This window comes from Amblyomma maculatum, chromosome 11, assembly GCF_055883805.1.
Source record: "Amblyomma maculatum isolate TAMU_Amacu chromosome 11, ASM5588380v1, whole genome shotgun sequence".
Classification (NCBI taxonomy): domain Eukaryota; kingdom Metazoa; phylum Arthropoda; class Arachnida; order Ixodida; family Ixodidae; genus Amblyomma; species Amblyomma maculatum.
Genome location: NC_139354.1, coordinates 80,080,313 through 80,103,073, shown reverse-complemented (window position 1 = coordinate 80,103,073; position 22,761 = coordinate 80,080,313). Strand labels below are relative to the sequence as shown.

Sequence of the window (22,761 nt, the reverse complement as noted above, 5' to 3'; positions counted from 1 at the left end):
ACACAAAGCGCTGACTAGCAACTCTGATAGTCAGCGCCTTTTGTTCGTGCTTTCTTGTGTCTTCGTGTCCCGTCCTATGCGCTGTTCCTTACTTGTGCAAAACCAACTAGCCCGCCAACTCGCTCTTAGTAATTCCGTTGCCGGTGTTGCTGCTGCAGTTCATTTTTATTACCGCTCCAGCGATTAGTCTAACCTCTACTTAAGGGAACAGGGTAGGTCCTATTCTTGCCATGCATTTTAGGCTATGTTCGTGACCCTTTTTCTCATGATCTGCTGGGGTTAGAACAATAACAATGGTGGCATTGTAATCAGCAATGTTAGGTAGTGTTACTGAACTAGGATAATTTCATTTTAAAGGTTAGTTTTTTGTTATCGTTTTTTTACTGGACCCACCGAATTTTAGAGCCATAATCTGCAGTAAATAGCCTGTAAATAAACATCATCTGCAACAATATTCGTAATTCTAATTCAATAAACTATCTGTAATGTCTGCTCAATGTCTGGAAAATTTTATCTCCCTTGCGCCTGTAGTTTCTTAAAAAAAGGGTCAAATGCAGCAAACTTTGGTGTTTTGAGATAATTGGCTTTGAAGTGGAAGAAAGAGCTTTATTGCAATATAGGACTATAGAAACAAATTCTCACGCATTTTTTCAATAGCCACCAGCCTGGTAGTCCCCTCCATCATCAACACTTCTTTTCTGCGCTAGCTGCCTTGTTTTCCGGGCCTCCTTAGTGACCAGTCGTGTAGCCCTCTCTGCAAAGTACAGTCGCCGCAGGTCAGCTTCGCGCAACCATTGGACTGTAAACCTTCCTGGAGAAAGTCTGAATGACCTCAGAATCTCGGCTCGAGCAATGCTGCCATCATTGAAAGTTAGCACAGCATCCATTGTCGCTATTTTCAGCGTCTTGAGACCAAGAAGGACATTTTTCGGAGCACGCTCCCACACAACGTTGTTGAACGCCTCATTCGCGTTCTGTGTTTTTCCATGGAGACATTTCCGGAGAAGCTCAGGCTTTGAGAGCCGCTGAAACACCGGCTTCACTGCTTCAAGGACCGCTGCAACAAAAAATCGATTTTTTTCGGAAATTTTGCCTACCCTGTTTTTTTTTTGTTTTTATGTAATTTAAAATCTCTATTCTTTCCTTAACATAGCCCAGTCTTTCATATGCGCGCACGCGAAATATTTACCTCAAAATCAACATTTTTCGAAACCTAGGCGACATCCAGCCACACCGCCTTTGACACATGCTCGGGATCTGTGCCTTTCCTAAGCTAAAAAAAATTTTTGTTCAGCGCCTATTTTTTGTCACGCTTAGCGGAATGGCAGTCACTCATCTGGCAACAGTGAAAACCTAGCTAGCATACTTCACTTAGCCAAACAAATACTAAGACGCAGCTGGATTACTCGCAACGCGCGGCATTTTGCTCGTGTTTCGGCGCGTTTTCGCGGACATACGAGTTTATTTATACCTATGTGCTGGTTATTTAGCGGTAATGCAATGACAAAGCCAAAGAAGTGCTTTAAAAAAACGTCTCTTCTCCGGAAACCGGCATAAGTCGATCTCCAATGACACCAATTCTCCGCGACACAACCCAGGAGTGGGGGCCGCGGCCACCACGTCTGCGTCTGCACCACGTGCGCGTCTGCAGCGGTCCTTGAAGCAGTGAAGCCGGTGTTTCAGCAGCTCTCAAAGCCTGAGCTTCTCCGGAAATGTCTCCACGGAAAAACACAGAACGCGAATGAGGCGTTCAACAACGTTGTATGGGAGCGTGCTCCGAAAAATGTCCTTCTTGGTCTCAAGACGCTGAAAATAGCGACAATGGATGCTGTGCTAACTTTCAATGATGGCAGCATTGCTCGAGCCGAGATTCTGAGGTCATTCAGACTTTCTCCAGGACGGTTTACAGTCCAATGGCTGCGCGAAGCTGACCGGCGGAGACTGTACTTTGCAGAGAGGGCTACACGAGTGGTCACTAAGGAGGCCCGGAAAACAAAGCAGCTAGCGCAGAAAAGAAGTGTTCATGATGGAGGGAACTATCAGGCTGGTGGCTATTGAAAAAATGCGTGAGAATTTGTTTCTATAGTCCTATATTGCAATAGAGCTCTTTCTTCCACTTCAAAGCCAATTATCTCAAAACACCAAATTTTGCTGCATTTGACCCTTTTTTTAAGAAACTACAGGCGCAAGGGAGATAAAATTTTCCAGACATTGAGCAAACATTAGAGATAGTCCATTGAACTAGGATTATAAATATTGTTGCAGACGATGTTTATTTACAGGCTATTTACTGCAGATTATGGCTCTATAATTCGGTGGGTCCAGTAAAAAAACGATAACAAAAAACTAACCTTTAAAAAGAAATTATCCTAGTTCAGTAACACTACCTAACATTGCTGATTACAATGCCACCATTGTTAATGTTCGAACCCCAGCAGATCATGAGAAAAAGGGTCACGAACATAGTCTAAAATGCATGGCAAGAATAGGACCTACCATGTTCCCTTAATGGCTTATGTGGTGAACCTAATTACAACACGTGCGTTTCAGCTAGTGGATTTTGGTAAGCATACTTCGCATTTCGGCTCGGTCTAGGGTAGTTCAACTTGCCTGATTAGCGTTTTTTTTGCTTTACCTTTACTTCCTACTGTTTCAGAAAGAAAAAAAATGAAATACCTTGTTACGTGTGATTGCTTCACCAGAACATCAACTGCGTGCTAGGTTCTTTATCGCATACTCAGCCAGATTTGAAAGCGTGGCTTTCAAAGGGGAGCTTCTTCAGCAAAGTTTCTACCATCATTAATGGTGACTCATCTCCGATCTCATCGCTCTCGGCACAACTCGCATGCAACAAGTTCTAGACGTTAAAAAACTCAAACCTTTGTCCTGAGCCATTATCAGAAGTAGACCAAGCCGACAACGAACGTATTAGCAGTTTCTGATAGTGTTAATCAGACACGCCAAACAAACTGAAATTCGCTGCGTAACATATGATTCTTTTTTTCTTCACCGCATGTTAGGAAAATAAAATATACGTGAGATTCGCAACAACCACCGTAAGAACTCACTAGTAACTCATTTCATCTACAGCATCACGAGGTGTCCAATACAGCTAGGTAAACTAGGTTTCTACAAGTAGGAAAAGGTGATACTTCATATTATGAATGATTTGGTACTATTGTGATTTATATTGATATAGTTTTTTCTTGTTTGTGTTTTAATAAGCATGTCATCAGAACAATATTTCATGCGTGATGTACATTATCAAAACGAAATGAATGTGCTTGAAGAGAGTATAAATATCATCATATACCTTATTTTATAACAGTGGCGTATAATATTTAATGCTTTAAAAATTCTCGACAATTCTGAATCAACTGTATTTTTCCCAGCTCCGTATGTAAGCTATAGGTGAAAGGTAGTTTGGACTTAAATATGAAGCACTATTCTAAGCAGACAATGGTTGCGAATTACATTTCGATAAAACAAAAACATAACAGATGTTCTTTAGGAAAGCCCTGCTGCTTTTACAAAAAGATTTTTAAGGTTAAAAAATTATTCTTTCGTTAAAAGTGTAACCTGTGCTGCCTGGCTTTATACAGTTGTGCTTCCCAGTCATTAGTGAGAAGGTTAACTATTATTTATTAGTCACTTTCAACTATTCTAGATAGCAGCTGGATCCAAAATGAGTTGTATAACAGAAGTCATTAGCCTTGGCTTTTTAGTGCATACAAGAATACGAAGAAAAACTGCGAAGGAAAGGAAAAGACAAGCCACACATAGCACTGTTCGCTGATCGTCTTGTTTCTGTGACTGAATTTTGTTGCGAAAGTAAGACTACGCTAGTCGCTGAACCGTTTCGCAGAGTTCTGGAAAGGCCAAGCTGCGCGTGCGCGAAGAGCGGGTGACGTCACGCGACGAACAGCTAGCGCACCAGGGCCGCCGCCGTGCGCTCTCCATCGCCTCGCGGGTAGTCGCCCTTTATCTCCCTCTCTGATGCACAGTAGCGATTGCGCATCGTCATTTGCGTGGCTTGTGGTGCATATATATGGCTGGAGGCCCGCAGCAGCTTTTAAGCAGTCAGCCATAGAGAAGAAAAGTAAAGAGGGTGCTGAACGGCATAGGAGAGCCGGAAAGTTTAAATATCAGATCCCGAAGTGGTTGCTTGGCAGAAGGCGCGGTGGATCGTAACCCTCCATTACGACACCTCGATCTCCGTCTCTACTTTCACTCCCACCTTTATACCTTCCGGGGTGGCGCATTGGTAAGACGCCCGACTACTGTGCCTGAGTTCCCGGATTCGAACCCGACCTCGGCGGCGGCGTTTCGATGGAGGCGAAACGAAGTGGCCTCCGTGTGCTGTGCGATGTCAAGCGCACGTTAAAGATCCCCAGGTGGTCGAAATTACTCCGTAGCCCTCCACTACGGCTCCCCTTTCTCTCTTTCCGCTTTCACTCCCACCTTCATCTTTTCCCTTACGGCGCGGTTCAGGTGTCCACATAGCAAGTGTGACAGATACTGCGCCTTTCCTTTCCTGTGAACCCACCTTCTTTTATGGCATGGTACATGTCTCCGTGTAGAAATGTGAGAGATATTGAGCGTTTTATATTCTGTAAATCATTTTTAAACACCGCTGGTACCTGCTGCATAACGCCCCCTAGACATCTTGGTCTGCGTCTGTTTGATGTGTGGTGCGGCGTTTGAGGAAGCGGCAAAGGAAAGAGGCCGCACGGACACCTGGATCGGATGCCCGGCGGGGTCAGCTGCGCATATCCTTCAATGGCCTCGTGACGTCAACACTTGTAGTGACGGTACATCACGCTCCCCTTGGCGAACACTAGTATTTCATTGAAGGCATCAATATTCATCGCCGTTCTATAATTCGTTTACAGGGAAGGAAAGGTAAAATATCTATCACGCTCCCCTTGGCGAAGACTAGTATTTCATTGAAGGCATCAATATTCATCGCCGTTCTATAATTCGTTTACAGGGAAGGAAAGGTAAAATATCTGTCAATAGCGGAATCCAGCTATCATTCTTACTGTAGACAAGCTGAATAATGAAGAGCGTTTCACAATCCTGGACGTGGCGCAGTTGGCAAAGCACTGGGCTCGAACTCCAAGGGATGGAGGTTTTAAGCAAAGCAATGCAAAATGAAATATGAATAAATCAATTCTATAATCACCATGTCTAGCCTCTTCAATGAAAGCGTAAGCTTCAACCATACGAAACAATTTGGCCTAGCCATAACAAAACATAAGCGTAGCTATGCTGATGTTGCTTTCGCAATTCTGCAGGTTTAACCAGAGATAAAGGAAGAGGCGTCCGTGTGCGGTGCGATGTTAGCTCACTTTGAAGATCCTCAGGCCGTCAAAATTACTCCGTAGCCCTCCACTACGGCTCCTCTTTCGCTCTATCCACTTTCACTCCCACCTTCCTCCCTTCCCTTACGGCGCGGTTCAGGTGTCCACAGAAACAAGTGTGACAGATACTGCGCTTTTCCCTTCCTGTGAACCAATTATCATATCAATTAGTCGCAGATATACTACAGCCAATTTCTTGCGCTACGTGTTTTTGGTTTCATTTCGTGCCGTCAGTAATGGCCATAATTGGATATATGCTTATATGCATATATATGCAGCGCGGGTACGCATGAGCCAGCTGCCAATCGTGAGGGTGGCATGTTATCGGCGCGGAAAACGAAGGTAGATAAGGAAGTCTGAAGCAAGGTTTGAGGCTCTTGCCCGGCAGAAGGCCGGCGAGGAGCAGTGGCGGCAGCTTACGTGACGGGGCAGCGGGTTGTGCACGGAACACGGGACGGACACCTAGCTTTAGGCGTATTTGCGTGCGTTGCTGCTACGCGAGAAGCAGTGTTTCTACACGTTGTTAATGCCTTGGCCGTATCGCTCGAGCTATTCGCGCCGCAGTGTGTTTTGTCGTGCCGCGTGCCGCGACCGTCATACTGTTTTATTGTTGATGTTGCATTTTCGTGAGACTCAACCGTATATTTGCAGTGCAGTGGCGCCCGATGTTGTTTCTTTTCTGAATTTTTTTTCTTTCACCCGAAAAAACTGGTGCTTTTAAGGAGACTGGATTTGTCACTCGTTGGGTGAGACCATGGCTCGCATACTCGTTTTCTAGAAATTCGAAACTATCCTCCTGGCTGCGAGCGGAGAGCGGCATTCCACAGCTGGCGTCTTTCCGCGGCCCACAGACCACGTCTTTCGATCGCAAACTACATTGAGGTACTTGCTGCCAATTACAGCATATGCCAATGCGGCGATGTTGAGTAAAAACAACACATGACATCTCTAGAGGAACCCTTCGTCATAAACATAGCAGGAAAAAGTTTCGTTAAAATTCTTGGCATGCATTTTTTAGTTTATATCAAAATAGTTCTGAAACAGTGAGAATTACCTTGCGCCTTACCGTTCAGTTGCACTCAAAAGCTGCGTCGGCAAAGTGAAGAAAATAATTTTATCAAAACGCGTGAAATGATACCTGGAGCAATAACAAGTTTATTCAAAAAATATTTTCCGTGTTTCACTGTGGCTGCTCCTCTATTGACAATTTTGTTTACCGCTTAACGTCTGTCCAGGACCAAAGCGTTTGGAGACGAACAGTCGTATTCTTTTTACGGCGCCACCGACATCAAGGGCGCCACCGATATCGTAACCCATCGGGCCATTTTGAACGCCCTAGTAGCTTCGGAGACCACATGTTAAGCTGGATGCACACCTAGCTGTACAGCATCGAGGAGCCTTTTCCTCCAGAGTGAAGGCGGACCAGCTTTTTACATAACGTTCGCGCGGAATTCCACAGTGTGGAGTGCTGAGACCAACACCCTTTAGCCATAGCCGCACTATGCCGCGGGTCCCATAGCAAATAGTTCAGATCCACTGCTTTACCAAGGCCCCATATCTAAAGGCCACGGGATTATTTTTCAGAGGCTGTTGGACATTGCGGTATAAATGTAAATCACCTGTAGCACGAAGGAGACTGTTCTGCCCACAACGACGGAATCTTTATATCGAAGGTTGATGCAGCATGTGTGTTTCAGGCGTTGGCGCTTGAACACGCCCGTTCAGCGTGTAACATACGGGGGAGTTTTTCAACCGCCTACTCACGGCGTTGCTACTTGGACTACTCCTTTATTCTTCACCATGACATAGCGCATTGAGAAGCAACGTTGCTGCTCTGTTTGTGGCTAGATATTGGTTACGCATGAAATATTTTCCGGATTAGAATGGCTGGCAGCCCTGACCGTGACAGTAGGCCTTTAACGGTGGATAAAGTCGTTGTTCTGTGGTCACAACAGTCGACTACCTCAAGGCCTACAAGACACTGTTGTTTTGCATGACATCCACAAGCTTGAGTGAGAAATTGTGAATGGGCTCCTTGGCCTTTTATTGCGACAGCAATACTACTCTAGGATTCGAGCCTTCAGCTTAGCGTGGCGGTAGCCAAATCTTACCCACGTGACGCTGTGACGTCACACCCCACGTGGGCTGGCAGGAGCTGCCAACTTGGGTCTCTCGTTTCATATTTGACGGTTATGTCAGAATCAGCCTGCTAGGATTCTGGCATTCACGTTACCCTTATAGGCCACTAAGGCAAGTTCATATCGGTTGGTTAAAGCGGAGCTTTATATGTGGGCTGAGGAACAAGAAAAAGAGAAGAATAGGAACGCTCGGTCACCCGCAGATAATGCTTTCGCTCAATATTTGGTTCAGCAGCGTTAAACCCTTGTAATCTTTTTTTGTCTTACCACTTCAATCCCCTCATCCTTTTCCCCGGTGTAGGATAGGCAACGGAAAGCCTTTATTTTTTTTTTCATACCGGCGTTTATTTCTCCTCTCAATGTATTTGTCTACCTATAAATGCACCGAAATGTGTACTTAATTTCTTAAATACGGCATTGACATGTTAGAAGAGAACAATGTCAGCGTCAAAGCTTTAAAAAAATGCCGAATTTAAATTTGCACTATAGAAACATTGTACTATATTCAAGGTATATGTATTAGTTTCAATATTGCGAATACCATTGATCAGTTTGCACAAATTTTCACATAAGTTGAATCCAGATTATATGGTGCAGTCCATAGAGAAGCTTTAAAATAAAATTCATATTTCAATAATACTGGAGATTAGGTTAATAAAAACAAACTTGTCCCTAATGATTTAAACTGCAAGTCACAGTACTTTAGCGTATCTCATCGTGTGGATAAAAAAAGAAAATAACACCGAATTCAAGCCTACCTCAGAGGTATTGACATGTCTGCATGCCACGAGGAAAAGCAGAAATACGCCCTGATATCGTTTCATCTTGTGGCCTAGCAACCTGAAAAAATAAAGGGAAATTTTTCTGCATTCAAATATAAATTCTCTTCCGTGTTCTTGAATATTTCAAAATCATGTCAACTGAAAACCAAAAAATCATTTTTCTTTTTTTATACACGTGGCCTAATAAAGTAACCAGTAAGGCATCTTCCAATAATTTCTCTTACTTACACATTTATGGAAAGGAGTGCAAAATAAAGAGTCAATAATAATAAAAGGAGAGCTTTATCCTTCATTTTAAAAAAACGCGTGTAAGATAAGGGCTCTAGTTCTGGAGTTGCTGTAAGTGGTTCACCGGTTGTATTTTAAGTTTTGTTCATAACGATGAAAATATAAAATGTGTTATGTTATAAACGTTCTCATTTCTTTGTTACAACTAGTTTAGAATAAGGTCTGATTTCTAGTATCTAGCAGCTTTTATTAATAATTTAGTTTAGAGGAAAACATACAAGCAGTACAGCGAAGCACTGCAGATTGAAGGAAGTGGCGGCCATTATAGCTTCGTGAAACCAAGCTTCTGCGCATTCCATTGCAGCAGGGGGCATAACAGGGCTAATTTGAAACAAAATGGCATATGTTATCCTCTGTCTAGACGATCAAATTAATGTATTATTCCCATTCAAGCTGCGGCGAAGGGAGTTCTATACGGGTATTTAAATTATCGGAGTTATGCAGTGGCATATGGACGCTGCATTGTATACCCTTACGTGCACGTTAAAACAATATAGATTCAGAGTTGAAATATTCAGCGTTAAAATACATACGGAGAGAAAAAAGGCTAAACATTCAGCTGTTTTACTGCTCCAACCAGCGCAGCTATCCTTTTTTAAAATACAGATTCATGAATTCTTAAAGCAAGAAACGCCTCCTCGTTGCAGAATAGTTTCTCCAGTGAAGGTGAGAGCGGGTAGCGTATTTTAAGACAAGTTTGAGTTAGTTCCTTTATGAAATAGTAGCTGCTTTCACCAGTGCTTCAAAGACTTGTTTAAACTTCACCTTCGGCACATCTGAAGCGACGGCCGAGACAAGAGAAAGATTAAAACCAATGGTGATATTCAGGTGCTCTTTTGTTCCCGCTTAGGGCTACAATATATTTCGCTACAGTTGTGGAGCAGCATACATAGCGGGAAACTGAGGTGTTTGATATCACTACTAAAGGAGCCAATAGCCTCTGACTCTAAAGAAACCATACTGGATTGATTAGTTATTCAATGGGTAACAACTTTGTTATAATGCAAATACATAATCAGAAGTAAACAAGTAAACATAATCAGAAGTAAACATCCCCTGCAACTGAGTTATGGTGACGCCAGTTTAAACTTCTTTCAAATGTACTTATGGTACTTTCATGGATGGATGGGGAACATTTATTTTCATCGGCTTTGACAGGTGAGTGTTCAGTTCGCTTGTTGGCCGCGCCAGATGACCGCCAGTTGCGTCCTGTCGGCGATCTCTTCGGCCCTCTCTGTAGCCCGAGCCTGGATGGCCGGGTCCGAGCAGCGCAGCATGGCCTCCAACTCCTCATGAGATGGAGCTGGCAGCAAATCGGCGGGTGGCGGATAGGCCACACACCCCCATGTCATCATCATCATCATCAGCCTGACTATACCCACTGCAGGGCGAAGGCCTCTCCCATATTTCTCCACTCAACCCCGTTCTGTGCTAGCTGCACCCACTTGACCCCTGCGAACTTCTTAATCTCATCCGCCCACCTAACTTTCTGCCGCCCCCTGCTACGCTTTCCTTCCCTTGGAATCCAATTTGTTACCCTAAGCGACCATCGGTTATCCTCTCTTCGCTCTACATGTCCTGCCCATGTCCATTTCTTCTTCTTAATTTCCACTAGAATGTCGGTAACTTGAGTTATTTCTCTGACCCACTCTGCACGCTTCCTATCTCTTAATGTTACCCCCACCATTTTTCGTTCCATAGCCCTCTGGGTTGTCCTCAACTTAAGCAGAACTCTCTTGGTTAGCCTCCATGTTTCAGCGCCATAGGCGAGTACAGGTAAGATGCAACTGTTATATACTTTCCTCTTTAGCGATACCGGTAAGCTGCTAGACATAATCTGCGAGTGCTTGCCAAATGCGCTCTATCCCAATCTTAATCTTCTTGTTATTTCCTTTTCATGGTCCGGATCTGCGGTTACTACCTGTCCTAAGTAGACATATTCGCCTACTACTTCCAGTACTTCGCTACCTAATGTAAACTGCTGCTCCTTCCCGAGGCTGCTGAACATTACCTTAGTCTTCTGCTGGTGGTTTACCCATGGGTATCTCTGGATAGAAGGGAAATCATCCGCGGCTGCGATGCCGTGGAGGCAAAACAAAGAGGCCTCCGTGCGCTTTGAGACCCCAGGCGGTTTTGGCTGGCTGCCGACCAATGGCCGACCTTCAGCATCTAGTCGGCAACCAAACTGACCGACCAAGGATGCTCGGCCAAATGACACCCAATGGTACGCCACGTACCAGGTCGGGCGGAAGTAGGCCATCGACGAAGGCACACGTTTGGGCACCCAACTTAAAGTCGACCAAATCGACCGCGGTTTCTCTGCCATTGGGCGACAGAAGAAGTCGGCCAGAGCTCATGGTTCGACCTCGTTACCGCGATTAACGCCTACATGTTTGGCAATGGTTGTCTGGGCTTTTGGCGGCCCACGGAAGGCCACATTCCAGGTTAGCCAGCAGCCAGCCAGCATTCGCGACTCCAATATATGCCCGTACTAGATTTCCAATGCGGCCGTAAGACTCTGCAGGAATTCTTTGGGCGCCATTTAGAACGGCCGTCTAGGCCAGCTTTTGAAAAAACTTAGAACGCACAATGTAATCATTATCATTCACTGTTAAGTTTAATTCATTTTTTTGTACGTAGTATGCCTTAAAACTGCAATTTTTAATTGGAGAAACCAGTGTAAAGAGGTATATGCACTTTATTCTACCAAGTGGACTGAGTTAGTAGTATTTGGTAATGTGTGTCCCAGTAATATAAATGATAATTTGTGGAACGATCCCTCGTAACGAGGAAAATGTTTACGACCAGGAGCGAAAATTGGCTTACGGAGCAGATTTTTAAATTATGCGCGAAATAAGCTGCAGTTACGTATATTTTTAATATTTCTCACCTCACTGTTCTTTCAAGTAACTACATCAATGGAGCATTACAATAAGTTTGGCATTATTTTCTATGACTAAAATGTTAAAACTAAAAATATTTTTTTAGTTTTTCACTTGTTGCTGTGTTGAATATCACAAATTACTTAAGTTGAGTGAACAAAGTGGTTTTCAACAGACATGCTCACACTAAGCAGAGTGACTTCTTGCTATTCAGTGACTTGAGATGGCTCCCATTGTACACACCAACGTCTTAACATCTAATCTGTGAAAGTTTATGCGATTTAGTTTTGTTTGATGAGATAACTTCAGTTCAGTTCAGTCGTTCAGTCGTGTCCGACTCTTCGTGACCCTATGGACCATGTCACGCCACGCTTTCCGGTCTCTCACTATCTTTCTAACATCACATAACTTCATCTGCAGTGCCTCGAGGATGCCATCTAACCATCGCGTTCGCTGCCGACCCCTTCTCCGGCGACCCTCAACGTTTCCCAACATCAAATGTTTCTCCAGCGACTCCTCTCTTCTCATCAGATGACCAAAGTAGCTGAGCTTTAACTTTAATATATTTGAAGAGGGGTTTATTGGGGGGTTATTCGGAGGACTGGAGACGGCGACCGGTGACACAAGACAATCGTAAAGCGAAGCACAATCTCGTCCGGACAAGACAGTCGGAGCTCTCATGCGCGCGCCAGCCGATCGGCGTCTTCATCATCGTTAGTGTCAGCGCTGTATCATCTTCTTTCTCACAATTGCCCCGGTGGAAAGAGGGAGCCATCCTGGCGACTTAAGGCGAGGGTATGACAAGGGGATCGTAGTATGGCTCAAGTCGACTGACGTGAACAACTTCTCGGCTGCGGCGACAGTGGTCCGAAGAAGGCGTTGCCGGCTCCACGACGTAGTTAACTGGTTATGTACGCTCTAATACACGATAAGGGCCATTACACTTCGCAAAGAATTTGAAATCAGCCGGAACGCAGAGCCAAACGAGGGTGTCCATAGGAAAGTCAGCAGCGGGCTTGCCGTGATCGCTCTCATGTCGGCGAAGATCTATGTCCGACGTGAATGAACGAACCAGCTGACGGCACTGCTCAGCATTACGGGCCACAGCAGAAAGAGAAGTGTACTCTGAACTGTCGGGGTGGTAAGGAAGTATGGTGTCCAGTAAACATGAAGGCTCACGACCGTAGAGGAGAAAGAATGGGGAAAATCCACTCGTTGCCTGAGACGCTGTGTCACAGGCATAGGTGACTTACGCAAGCACCTGATCCCAATTAGACGCGTCAGAAGAAACGTACATGGCCAGCATGTCACCAAGAGTTCGGTTAAACCTTTCTGTGAGGCCATTTCTTTGAGGATGGTAAGCTGTGGTGGTTCGATGTATTATTTTGCAAGCTTCCAACAGCTTGTGGACCACTTGTGATAGGAAGACGCGGCCGCGGTCACTGAGAAGTTCACGAGGAGCCCCGTGATGTAGAACGAAGTGACGTATGATAAAGGAGGCGACGTCACGAGCACTAGCCGTAGGCAGGGTTGCAGTCTCCGCGTAGCGAGTGAGGTGATCCACGGCGACTATTATCCAGCGGTTGCCTGATGTCGAAGATGGAAGAGGGCCATATAGGTCGATTCCGACACGATCGAAGGGACGCGCTGGACAAGGCAATGGCTGTAATGGGCCGGCGGAGGGGCGCGGAGTAGACTTCCGCTGCTGACAAGCAGTACAGGAGTGAATATAGCGGCGGACAAAGTTGTACATCCTCCGCCAGTAGTACCGCTGGCGGAGACGCTCGTATGTCTTCAACAAGCCAGCATGTGCGCTTTGCGGGTCGGCAGGGTGATGGGCACGCATTTCTGTGCGAAGATGGCGAGGAATGACCAAGAGCCATTTGCGACCATCCGGGTGATAGCTTTTGAAATACAGCAGACCACTCTGGATCATAAAATGGGAAGCTTGGCGACAAAGGGGTCGCGGGAAGGAAGATGTTGAGGACGCGGTGAGGACGTCTAGGAGTGAATTTATCCAGGGATCCCGGCGTTGTTCAAAAGGAAGATCGTCGGAAGTAAGGGCTGCAACGGAGGGTTCGAATATCGAGTCCGAGGGTGCCGAAGAAGGCAGCGGCGAGCGCGACAAGGCGTCAGCGTCGGAGTGTTTGCGTCCCGATCGATATATCACGTCAAAGTCAAAATCTTGAAGGCGAAGAGCCCAGCGACCGAGGCGTTCTGAAGGGTCTTTCAAAGTAGCCAACCAGCAGAGGGCATGGTGGTCAGTGATAACGTTGAAGCGGCGGCCATATAAGTAGGGGCGAAACTTTGTTAAGGCCCACACGATTGCAAGACACTCCTTTTCCGTGACGGTGTAGTTTGATTCCGCTTTCGTTAGCGCTCGGCTAGCGTAAGGAACTACATATTCAGAAAAGCCGGCTTTGCTTTAACAGTACAGTGGTAGGCACTGTACAATAAACTGTACAGTGGTAGGCACTGCTGAACTATGCCCTTATTGGAGAACACGTAAGTACGCGCCACCACCTAACATAATGGCTCGCGTATACAATCATGCTATTTACGAAGCTAGTGTGTGACTGCGTCTCTTAGAGAAAGGCAACTATATCGCAAGCGTATAATGTCGACAGCGGTTACATCAAGATTGACGGCTCGGAGCGCTTAGGCGAATCACCACAGCATAGTTGTTTTGCTGTGTCTGTCATTGGCTTGATTTCTAAAACATTGTCTGACAGGGAGGCAGGTTAGTTCACCTCGAGTTCAAAGCGGAAATATTACGGCACATCAAAAACTTTACCACCCCTATTAGCAAGCGGTTACCGCCCAGAAAACAATTTGTTTACTCTATATGTATCGGCTTTCTGTTTTCCCATCAACTCATATTTCAGTGCTTGAATTGTTGTTCCATACAAAGTGAGGTCATATATGTCTATATCCTTTCCTTGAAGTGAAGGTATTGACAGTTGAGTGCTGTAAAATTTCAGCATGAAATTTTGCATTGTAGCTGGTCTGAAATGAACTATGGTGAACTATACTGTGGTTACCATAGATACAATTTAGAACGCCGTTCTCTTAGGTGCATCTATTTCGTAACTTTTCTTTCCTTATTCTCTTTGTTTATTTCTGGTTCCGCCAAATACAGCTTCTTGTTATTTACTCCCTATGATACTATCGCTACAGCCTTGATCGTGCTGCCATGGCTTGCAGAGTGGTGCACACGGCGGTCAACGCACTTCGCTCTTTTAATACTTTGAATAAAGACCCGCCGCGGTGGCGCAGTGATTATGTCGCTAGACTATTGTTCCCACGAATGCGGGACCTAATCCAGGCCTCAGCGACCGCTTTTCGTTAGAGGCGAGAAGCAAAGCGCCCTTGTGCTGTGCGATGTCAGTGCACATTAAAGAACCCCAGGTGGTCGAAATTTTTGCAGTCCTCCACTACGGCGTCTCTAATAGCCTCAGTCGCTTTGGGATTTTAAACCCCGTAATGAAAACCGGATACTGAAGAATATTATTCTGCCAATAAGTTATGCTTCCCTTCGTGATAGCGGAGGGTTGAGAAGCGCTTTTCTTCGTTTATTTTCATGACGTCCTATGTGAATAATGTTTTACGTCACACAAAGCTTGATTCCTACGTCCGCGAGTATTGCTCTCAAGAAAATATATGAACATAAGAAACATAAAAATTGGTTTCATGAAGTGAAAATGCAGCCTTTTCAGCAGAGTTCTTTATATTATTGATTACCACGTACAGAAAGCGGCTCCACGATAAATATGCGACCGATAATAATAGGCGGCGAAATGTCAATGATCTGATGTTTAGTCACATTTCGGCACGCGCCGCTGTGGCTTATAAAGGATTTCAGTGAAACATTATTTCAGCTGAAATACAAAATTTACTCGCACAGAGTCTGACAAAAAAATACAAAAGAAATAAATACAGAATTAGGATAAAAAATAAGCAGTTGATGTATATCGCGACGCACGTCTTATTTTATTTTTGGCGTCAAAGGGGGGGGGGGGGCGGTCTTTATTTCTAATCAGGACCTGAGCTGCAAGTTATTCTTTGTTCTCGGAATGTGGAACCTTTTTTTCTATACCACGCTTTCGTTGTATACGACTGAACCATTTTTAACATTCTTTATACACCTATATTGCGTAAACATTGGTTTAGGTGAAACCTTAATATTTTCCCGAAGCTTTACATGTTTCCTATTTTTAACTTCCGGAGGAAATGAAAAAAAAAAAATCTTATATTGTTTCATTCATGAATTCATATAAAACAAGAAAGCATGCGCGATGTTCTAAAATACTATCAGTAATTTAATCTTGCTTTGCCTATAATTTAAACATTTTCTTCTCAGTGAAATTTGTACTCCTTGACGAAATCTTAGGCGTCCAAAAAACTGTTTAAAAAACATTTCATAAGAGTCCTTTCGTAAAATTGCCAAGACGCCAAATTTTATTCAGAAAAATGACTGCGGTCGCTTGTAGAGCCAGGGGCGTTTTGCATAGAATAACCTTGTGGGATTTAACTTGTATATAAAAAGAATCTAATCAAATGCTATGAACATGATTGGTTCCAGGTGGTACGACGAGGAAGCATTAGAATAGCCAGTGTTACCTGTTTAAACGAAATACGACAAGGTTAAAAAATATATGATAGCGTGGTGTGTTCCCCCCGCACCGCAATTTCTGAGATCACATTTGTGGCTTGACGAAGAGCTGTGAGATCTGCCCTTTGTGCGCTGCTCAGAGAGATTGGCTATGAGGCTGTCGCGAGATAAAGGCCTGCGGGTATTGACAGCGCGATTGAAAACGGTCGCACTAAAACTAACAAGGACGCTTCAGTGCTTTAAGTGCAGGTGAATGGTACAGAATGCCGCACATTATGCAGATAACAAATTTCGCAAAACAAAAGCCTGTAAGTTATAAATAAAAATTCATATTCGTTATAATTTGGAGGGCACCATATAAGACAAACGCGAAAGCCGTCAAAATTTATTCAGCTAAAGTTTAATATTTTTTTTATCAAACACTTATTACGAAGCACGGTTGTCTTTTCTGCAAATTATTGAGAAAGAAATCACCCACACGGGCAATTCTTCGTCAAATAAATACATATACTGGCATATGAGGCATAAATAATGCGACAAACGGTACTTTATAAATATGCGCTGGTGAAAGCCTACTCAACACGATTTTCACGGACATATTTTTGGCGTTCCCTACTGCGAACGTTACACAAATCTATAATAAAATCTGAAAACGCACACGGTCGGTGTTACCCATTTCACTTTTCGGTATAGCTCTACCTGCTGAGCTGCAATAATAAAACGTTCCGTGCTTCATTCCGGTCGGGAATATAGCTCTCTTAAGTAGTAGTGCACATTTTCCAGAAACACAACAGGGGCACTATTTTTCTAGAATTTTAAGTAAAATATGTTAAAGTTTCTCACGCACGCACGCACGCACGCACGCACGCACACACACACACACACACACACACACACACACACACACACACACACACACACACACACACACACACACACACACACACACACACACACACACACACACACACACACACACACACACACACACACACACACACACACACACACACACACACACATATATATATATATATATATATATATATATATATATATATATATATATATATATAAATAACTAGAAGCGCAGCTTGAACCCCCATATATAGCTAGAACTGTAGTTGCATTATACCTGCAGTTCCCGTTAGCTGAAGCCGAGGGCTAAAAATAAGCACTTAGAAACCAATTATAGAAGCAGGTCTCATATTGCTGCATCAGGTTTGCTTAAAACAGACAATTTATTGATTCGGTAAGCAGTAAATAAAGGCTATATGCAAAGAATGGCTTGCTTGTAACGTGTCATCGTGAAAGTAGCAGAGAGAAAAAGCAAGGGCGTGAAACGGGGATCAGGATAGCCGCTAACTCGTAATTGAAGTTTATTTAAGCAAACAAAGTATTTAGACAAGCCAACCAACACCTAAAACCCCTCAATCGAGCATAAGCAGAAAATAAAACACGAGTCACTAAATCCCCAAGCCGCGCCCTGATCTAAATAAAACAACTCACAGCATGTTAACGCGTTAAAAAGGCTTACTAACACATTCATCGCATTCATATATTACCCGGTTGATATGCAAAGAATGAGCAGCCGAAAAGTGCACGACTGAAAGAAACGGAAAGCTCGTTTTTAATAATGCCCAGCTAAGTTGGTTGGTTGGTACCGGGTTAAGTGGAGAAATACCGGGTTAAGTGGAGAAATATGGGAGAGGCCTTCGCCCTGCAGTGGGTATAGTCAGGCTGATGATGATGATGATGATGATGAAGTTGGTACTTCTACCTATATCTACACAATTATGGTTCTCCCGTAATTGTAGAAAACAGCTTTAAGTTTGACCCACACACACTCGACCGCAAGATAACGGTTTTAGCTTTGAAACATTCGTTTTCTTGTAAGTACTACTCAGTATTCACTCGACATGTGTGCTTGTTCCGGGCCACATTCGCGAATTTATTCTTGACAATGTATTTGTGGCCGAGAACACCACTCCGACCCATACTTTCCTAGCCCAAATTTTCAAATTATGCCACTATCTATGCACATATAATAACGGAACTTGTCTTTTCGTATCGCATACTCTGGCCCCTTCTTGCTACAGTATATCCCGACAAAAAGGCTTCAATCCAGTGAGAAGTTCGTCGCGCGCTTTTCCAATAAAGTAAACATAAAAACATGGAATCATTAGGCAAAAAACCTGCTCATTAAAACTGTTCGTCATGCGTTGAAGGCTCAACTTCATCAATGCTGAACCCAGGCTCGATACTGCAATTCTATGTTTGAGAAGTTTTGACTGGTTAGACCAATAATAAAGTAGCGGCTTAACACTTCCACGCGAATATCACCATGACAAATGGTGCGAACAGAGCGTCAAGGCAGCGCGTCCATATACGGCAGCTCGTTTATCAGTCATTTGTTCCATCCAAGCCCTTGGTCCCTAAAACCTTAAGAATGTTTATAGGCATTATTCTGTCACACCCAGTCTTTACAAGTCCGTAGTGGCACAGAACTGCCGGGAGGAGGAGACGCCGCAAAGGTTAGTAGGATATGGGTCAGTGTAACTTTAGGGCTTGGCAGAGGGGGCAGGTTGGCGGGATTGATCTTAAAGATAAGACTAAAGCCTTGTTCCCTAAACAACATAATAAGATTCACAGGCCTAATATACGACACCGTTTATAAAAAATAAATAAACCATCTACTTAACGAGACACATTTTATCTTAACTCATTCAAGGTTTTGTCAATCATTCTGTCCACCGTTCTTAAGAAAGCATCTCTTACCACAGGTGCAATCTTCGAACCAGTAGATACCAGGATTTTGAAAATATACCTTATTGCCATACTCTACAAACAGGGTCTTTAATCAAAATGTTAATTCTAAAAAAAAAAACGCTGTTGGAAAACCGTATCTATTTTTCTACGTAAGCTGGTCGTTGTGCTCTGAAATACTCATACGCAGAATCCTCATGAGGCCTTCATTTGGGATAGAATAAAATAGATCATTCACATCGACACTAACAGCTATGAAGTCAACCAGATTTTCCAATCGTAGCTCAAACTATGCACTCCGAGCTCTGTTCAAGAAAGGGATCAATAAGACGCAAGGTAGACATGTGCTTCCTCAAATAATCCGATACAAAATATTGCATGCAGCTTTTCTAAAATTATCACTCTAATTTACTGACATGGCTTGTGTGTCAAGAACTTGCACGGGTTATGAAAAAAGATATTTCGTTATCTAGATGATGTTTTGATCATCTACAAAGTTGCCATGGATTAGGTCCTGTAAACATTCTTAAGGTTTTCAGGGAGCGAAGCCTCGGCCTTTGGTTCACGAAGGAACAGCTGACTGAATAAAAAGAGCTGTGGTATCTAGACGTTACTTTGACGTTCTGTAGACAACATGTGTCCTGACGATATTCACCCCGGAATGTTAAGCCGCTACTTGAATATATGTCTAACCTTCCGAACCTTGTCAAAGATAGCGTAGCAGAATCCAGCCTGGACCTTCAGATAGGGTGTTTTGCTACAATAGTGAACATATAAATTACACAATATATTGGATTTGCATATTCAGAGAGCACCTAAAAAACCATATTTCGTTATTTGTGGTATGAAAACCTAATATGTACCTTTCTTTTAACCCGCAAGCCTTTCTACACTCACGGAAATAAATCCCTTGCGCGAGACATGTGCGCGAGATTTGTCACACTCCGCGTGATTCCGCGAGATGTGTTCTTGTCTAGCGTTTCTACCATCTGCAATCCCACACTTGAACGAGCGCTAAAGAACGCCACGTGAGATATCCACAATGGTGGATATCGGAAAAATAAGGCAAGATAAATTAGATAGGACACTTAAACCAGCGATTAGATGCCCCCATAACAGTAGCTGAAGTGGTTGGTAGAAATCTGCAGACTAAAGACAAAATCAGCCCCATGGCCGGATAAGATAACAAACAAGACAATTAGGAACTTGGATAACGACGCCGTAGTGGAGGTAACCAATGTCATGCAGTGATGCTGGGAAACAGTGCAACATCCAGGGAAATGAAAACTCGTTTACATAGTGCTATTACCGAAACCTGAAAAACCTCCGATGGTCGATAATTGTAGACCAGTCTTACTCACATCATGTATAGCAAAACTATTCCAACGTGTCTTTAGACAGGACTAAGCAGATATATGAAAAATGATGAGCCTTGCCCTCCTGGGGTCATAGGGGTTAGGCAGCATATTATTACAAAATATATTATGTTCAGGATACAACATGACATAGTAAAATCAAAATCCAAAGATGATAAAGTTATCTTAGGATTGGAGATTTGACAGCGCAAAACACGTGGTTATTCTAATTCGATATTCGATCTTGGGAGCAAGGGAACACCTCAAAGAGCTGTGCTATAGACTCCACTTTTCAGCATAGCCAGACGCAGACTCCCACAAAAGCTAAGGCAAATAGAAGGCATAAACTTCAACATATTTGCGGATGACATAACCATTTGGAGAAACAAAGGTAGCGATGCTGAAATTGAGCAGAAACTGCAAGAGGCGACAAATATTAGTATATAATATGCAAAAAAGAGCGGCATCAAACATTGTCCAGAAAACTGGGTGTTAACAATGCGCAACACGTAAGGCTCAAAGAAGTGGGCGTAAAAATAGAAACGAAGGACAAGGGGTTGCGAATTCGAGCAAATGACGTGTGCTAGTAATGGTCCTCTAGTCAAACTAATACAAAGGAGAGAGGAGAAAGAAGTTGGAAGGACAGGTCACACAAACGAGAAAACATATACAGAGAATACCCAACAAATGAGGAGGGCTAAAGGACAGTAAATTAATAAGGCTCATACAAGCTTTTGTGATAAGCAGGGTCGGATATGTCATGCCATATTTAAACCTGAAGAAATCAGAAGAAGATAGGAACGATAGCATGATAAAAAAAATGCAACAAAAGAGCGCTAGACCACCTTACAAGCACCTCCACGGACAGGCTAATAATTCTGGGAATACACAAAACATTACACGTATTAATTGAGGCAACACTAGCTACACAACAAACAAGGCTAGAGAAAACTAAGGATGGGAAGAACATACTCAGAGAAATATATATGCTCTCGAAGGAATACTGGGACAAGACAGAGCAAATGAGGGGGGAGGGCTGGTAACGGATCCATATTCCCCCCAATGAGAAAGAAAATGTACATAGAATATAATAAGCGAAGACGAGAGAAAAGTATAGAAACACAGACATGGATATTCGAGGCAGAAAATCTAGAGGTAATTGTACACGTAGACGCTGCTTACTAACGCAAAGCTAAAATGAATGCAGTCGTCAATGGTAAGCCGTGAATAGTAACAGCAATTTCCATAAAAACAAGATTGATACAGACAGCGGAAGAGGCTGCAATAGCACTGACTCTTGCTCAGACCGAGGCAATATGCATAGTTAGTGACAGCAAAAGTGCAATCAAGAGCTACACTGCAGGAGTGATAGCGACGACTGCAGATAGAATCCTTGACCAAAAGCCAATAGAAAGAGTCCAGAAACGAGGCAGCAGACACACAATCCCGAGAGCTCACATATTGACTGGAGCAAGACAAACAGGCGACTCTGACATACTGTAGCGAAATAGGAACACTAGAGACTGCGGTCGAGTGTCCTACCACCAAGAGACATCATGCTAGGAAAAAAAGAAGAGATAGCTTGGAGAAAGCTACAAATACGTAGTCAAACCCAGTTCTGGTCAACCATATACGGCTGGATTTAAGATAAGACCGATATTCATCTTGTAAGGTAGGGGCTCAATATATCACACAATATGGGAAACTAGGAAGTCACCAAGTAGGGCTAAAAATATAACAAAATGCAGCTAGGAGATCTTTCTGCGAAGTTCAGACCCATGTTCCCAAAGAGTTGTTCACCGGTTCGAAGATGCCGCCGGCGTCCAAGAACTACCGGCCTGCAAGTAAGGCGACTATTCCAACTTAGGGGGTCTAACCCCTGGAGCGCGAAATTATCACTATGTTGGACTAATAAACTTTCTCTCTCTGTGTGTACCGTCCAAGCACACTTGCCAAAGAAAATGGGTCAGATACTGCGCAATTCCGTTCCTACAAGCCAAATAAATTATATATATTTAAATAAATATATATGTTGTGAGCCCTCCCCGGATCTTCTTTCATTTGTACATACCATGATCTTCTTCCTCTTGGTCATACCATCATCATCGTCCCGCGGCGCCGGCTCCAGCACGTGCTTGGGTTTTCTCTTATATATATATATATATATATATATATATATATATATATATATATATATATATATATATATCACTACAACGAACGCCGATAAAAGGCAAAAGATGAGAGGCAAAGGATAGGAAAGGTGGGTTAAGCTGTCGGCATATTCCTCTCAACAGACATCTAGACCATACATGGCAGTAATTGAATTACAGTAATGAAATTACTGTAATTTAATTACTTTTCGCGGTAATTTGTAATGTAATGAATTCCTTTTTCGTGTTGGTAATTTAGTAATGTAATGAATTACTTTTTGGTATTAATTAATTCCTTTCGAAATTACTTTTACTAAAATGCGCCACTACTCCTTCAATAGACGACGAAGTAGAGTGCCGCGAAAGCAGGAACGGCGTGCGGCAAGTGAAGCCAGCGTAACGGATCGGCAAAGGGGGAAAGA

General features: G+C 43.5%; 1 protein-coding gene across 11 annotated transcripts in view; it reads right to left on the bottom strand.

Annotated features, from left to right (window-relative positions):
- The window catches only part of LOC146174244 (uncharacterized), a 57,102-nt gene that overhangs the window by 5,959 nt on the left and 28,382 nt on the right, over positions 1-22,761 (bottom strand). For 8 of the 11 annotated variants that reach the window (XR_014702241.1, XR_014702240.1, XR_014702239.1 and 5 more), the window contains exon 2: positions 8,260-8,341. Coding sequence is in view for 6 of the 11 variants with exons in the window: in XM_084584828.1 (XP_084440954.1) it covers positions 8,260-8,341 (82 nt within the window). In the remaining 5 variants the exon portion in view is untranslated. Of the gene's footprint in view, positions 1-6,429; positions 6,450-8,259; positions 8,342-22,257; positions 22,282-22,761 lie in introns of those variants that run through there. The other 3 variants (XM_084584824.1, XM_084584826.1, XR_014702238.1) reach the window with 2 other exon arrangements.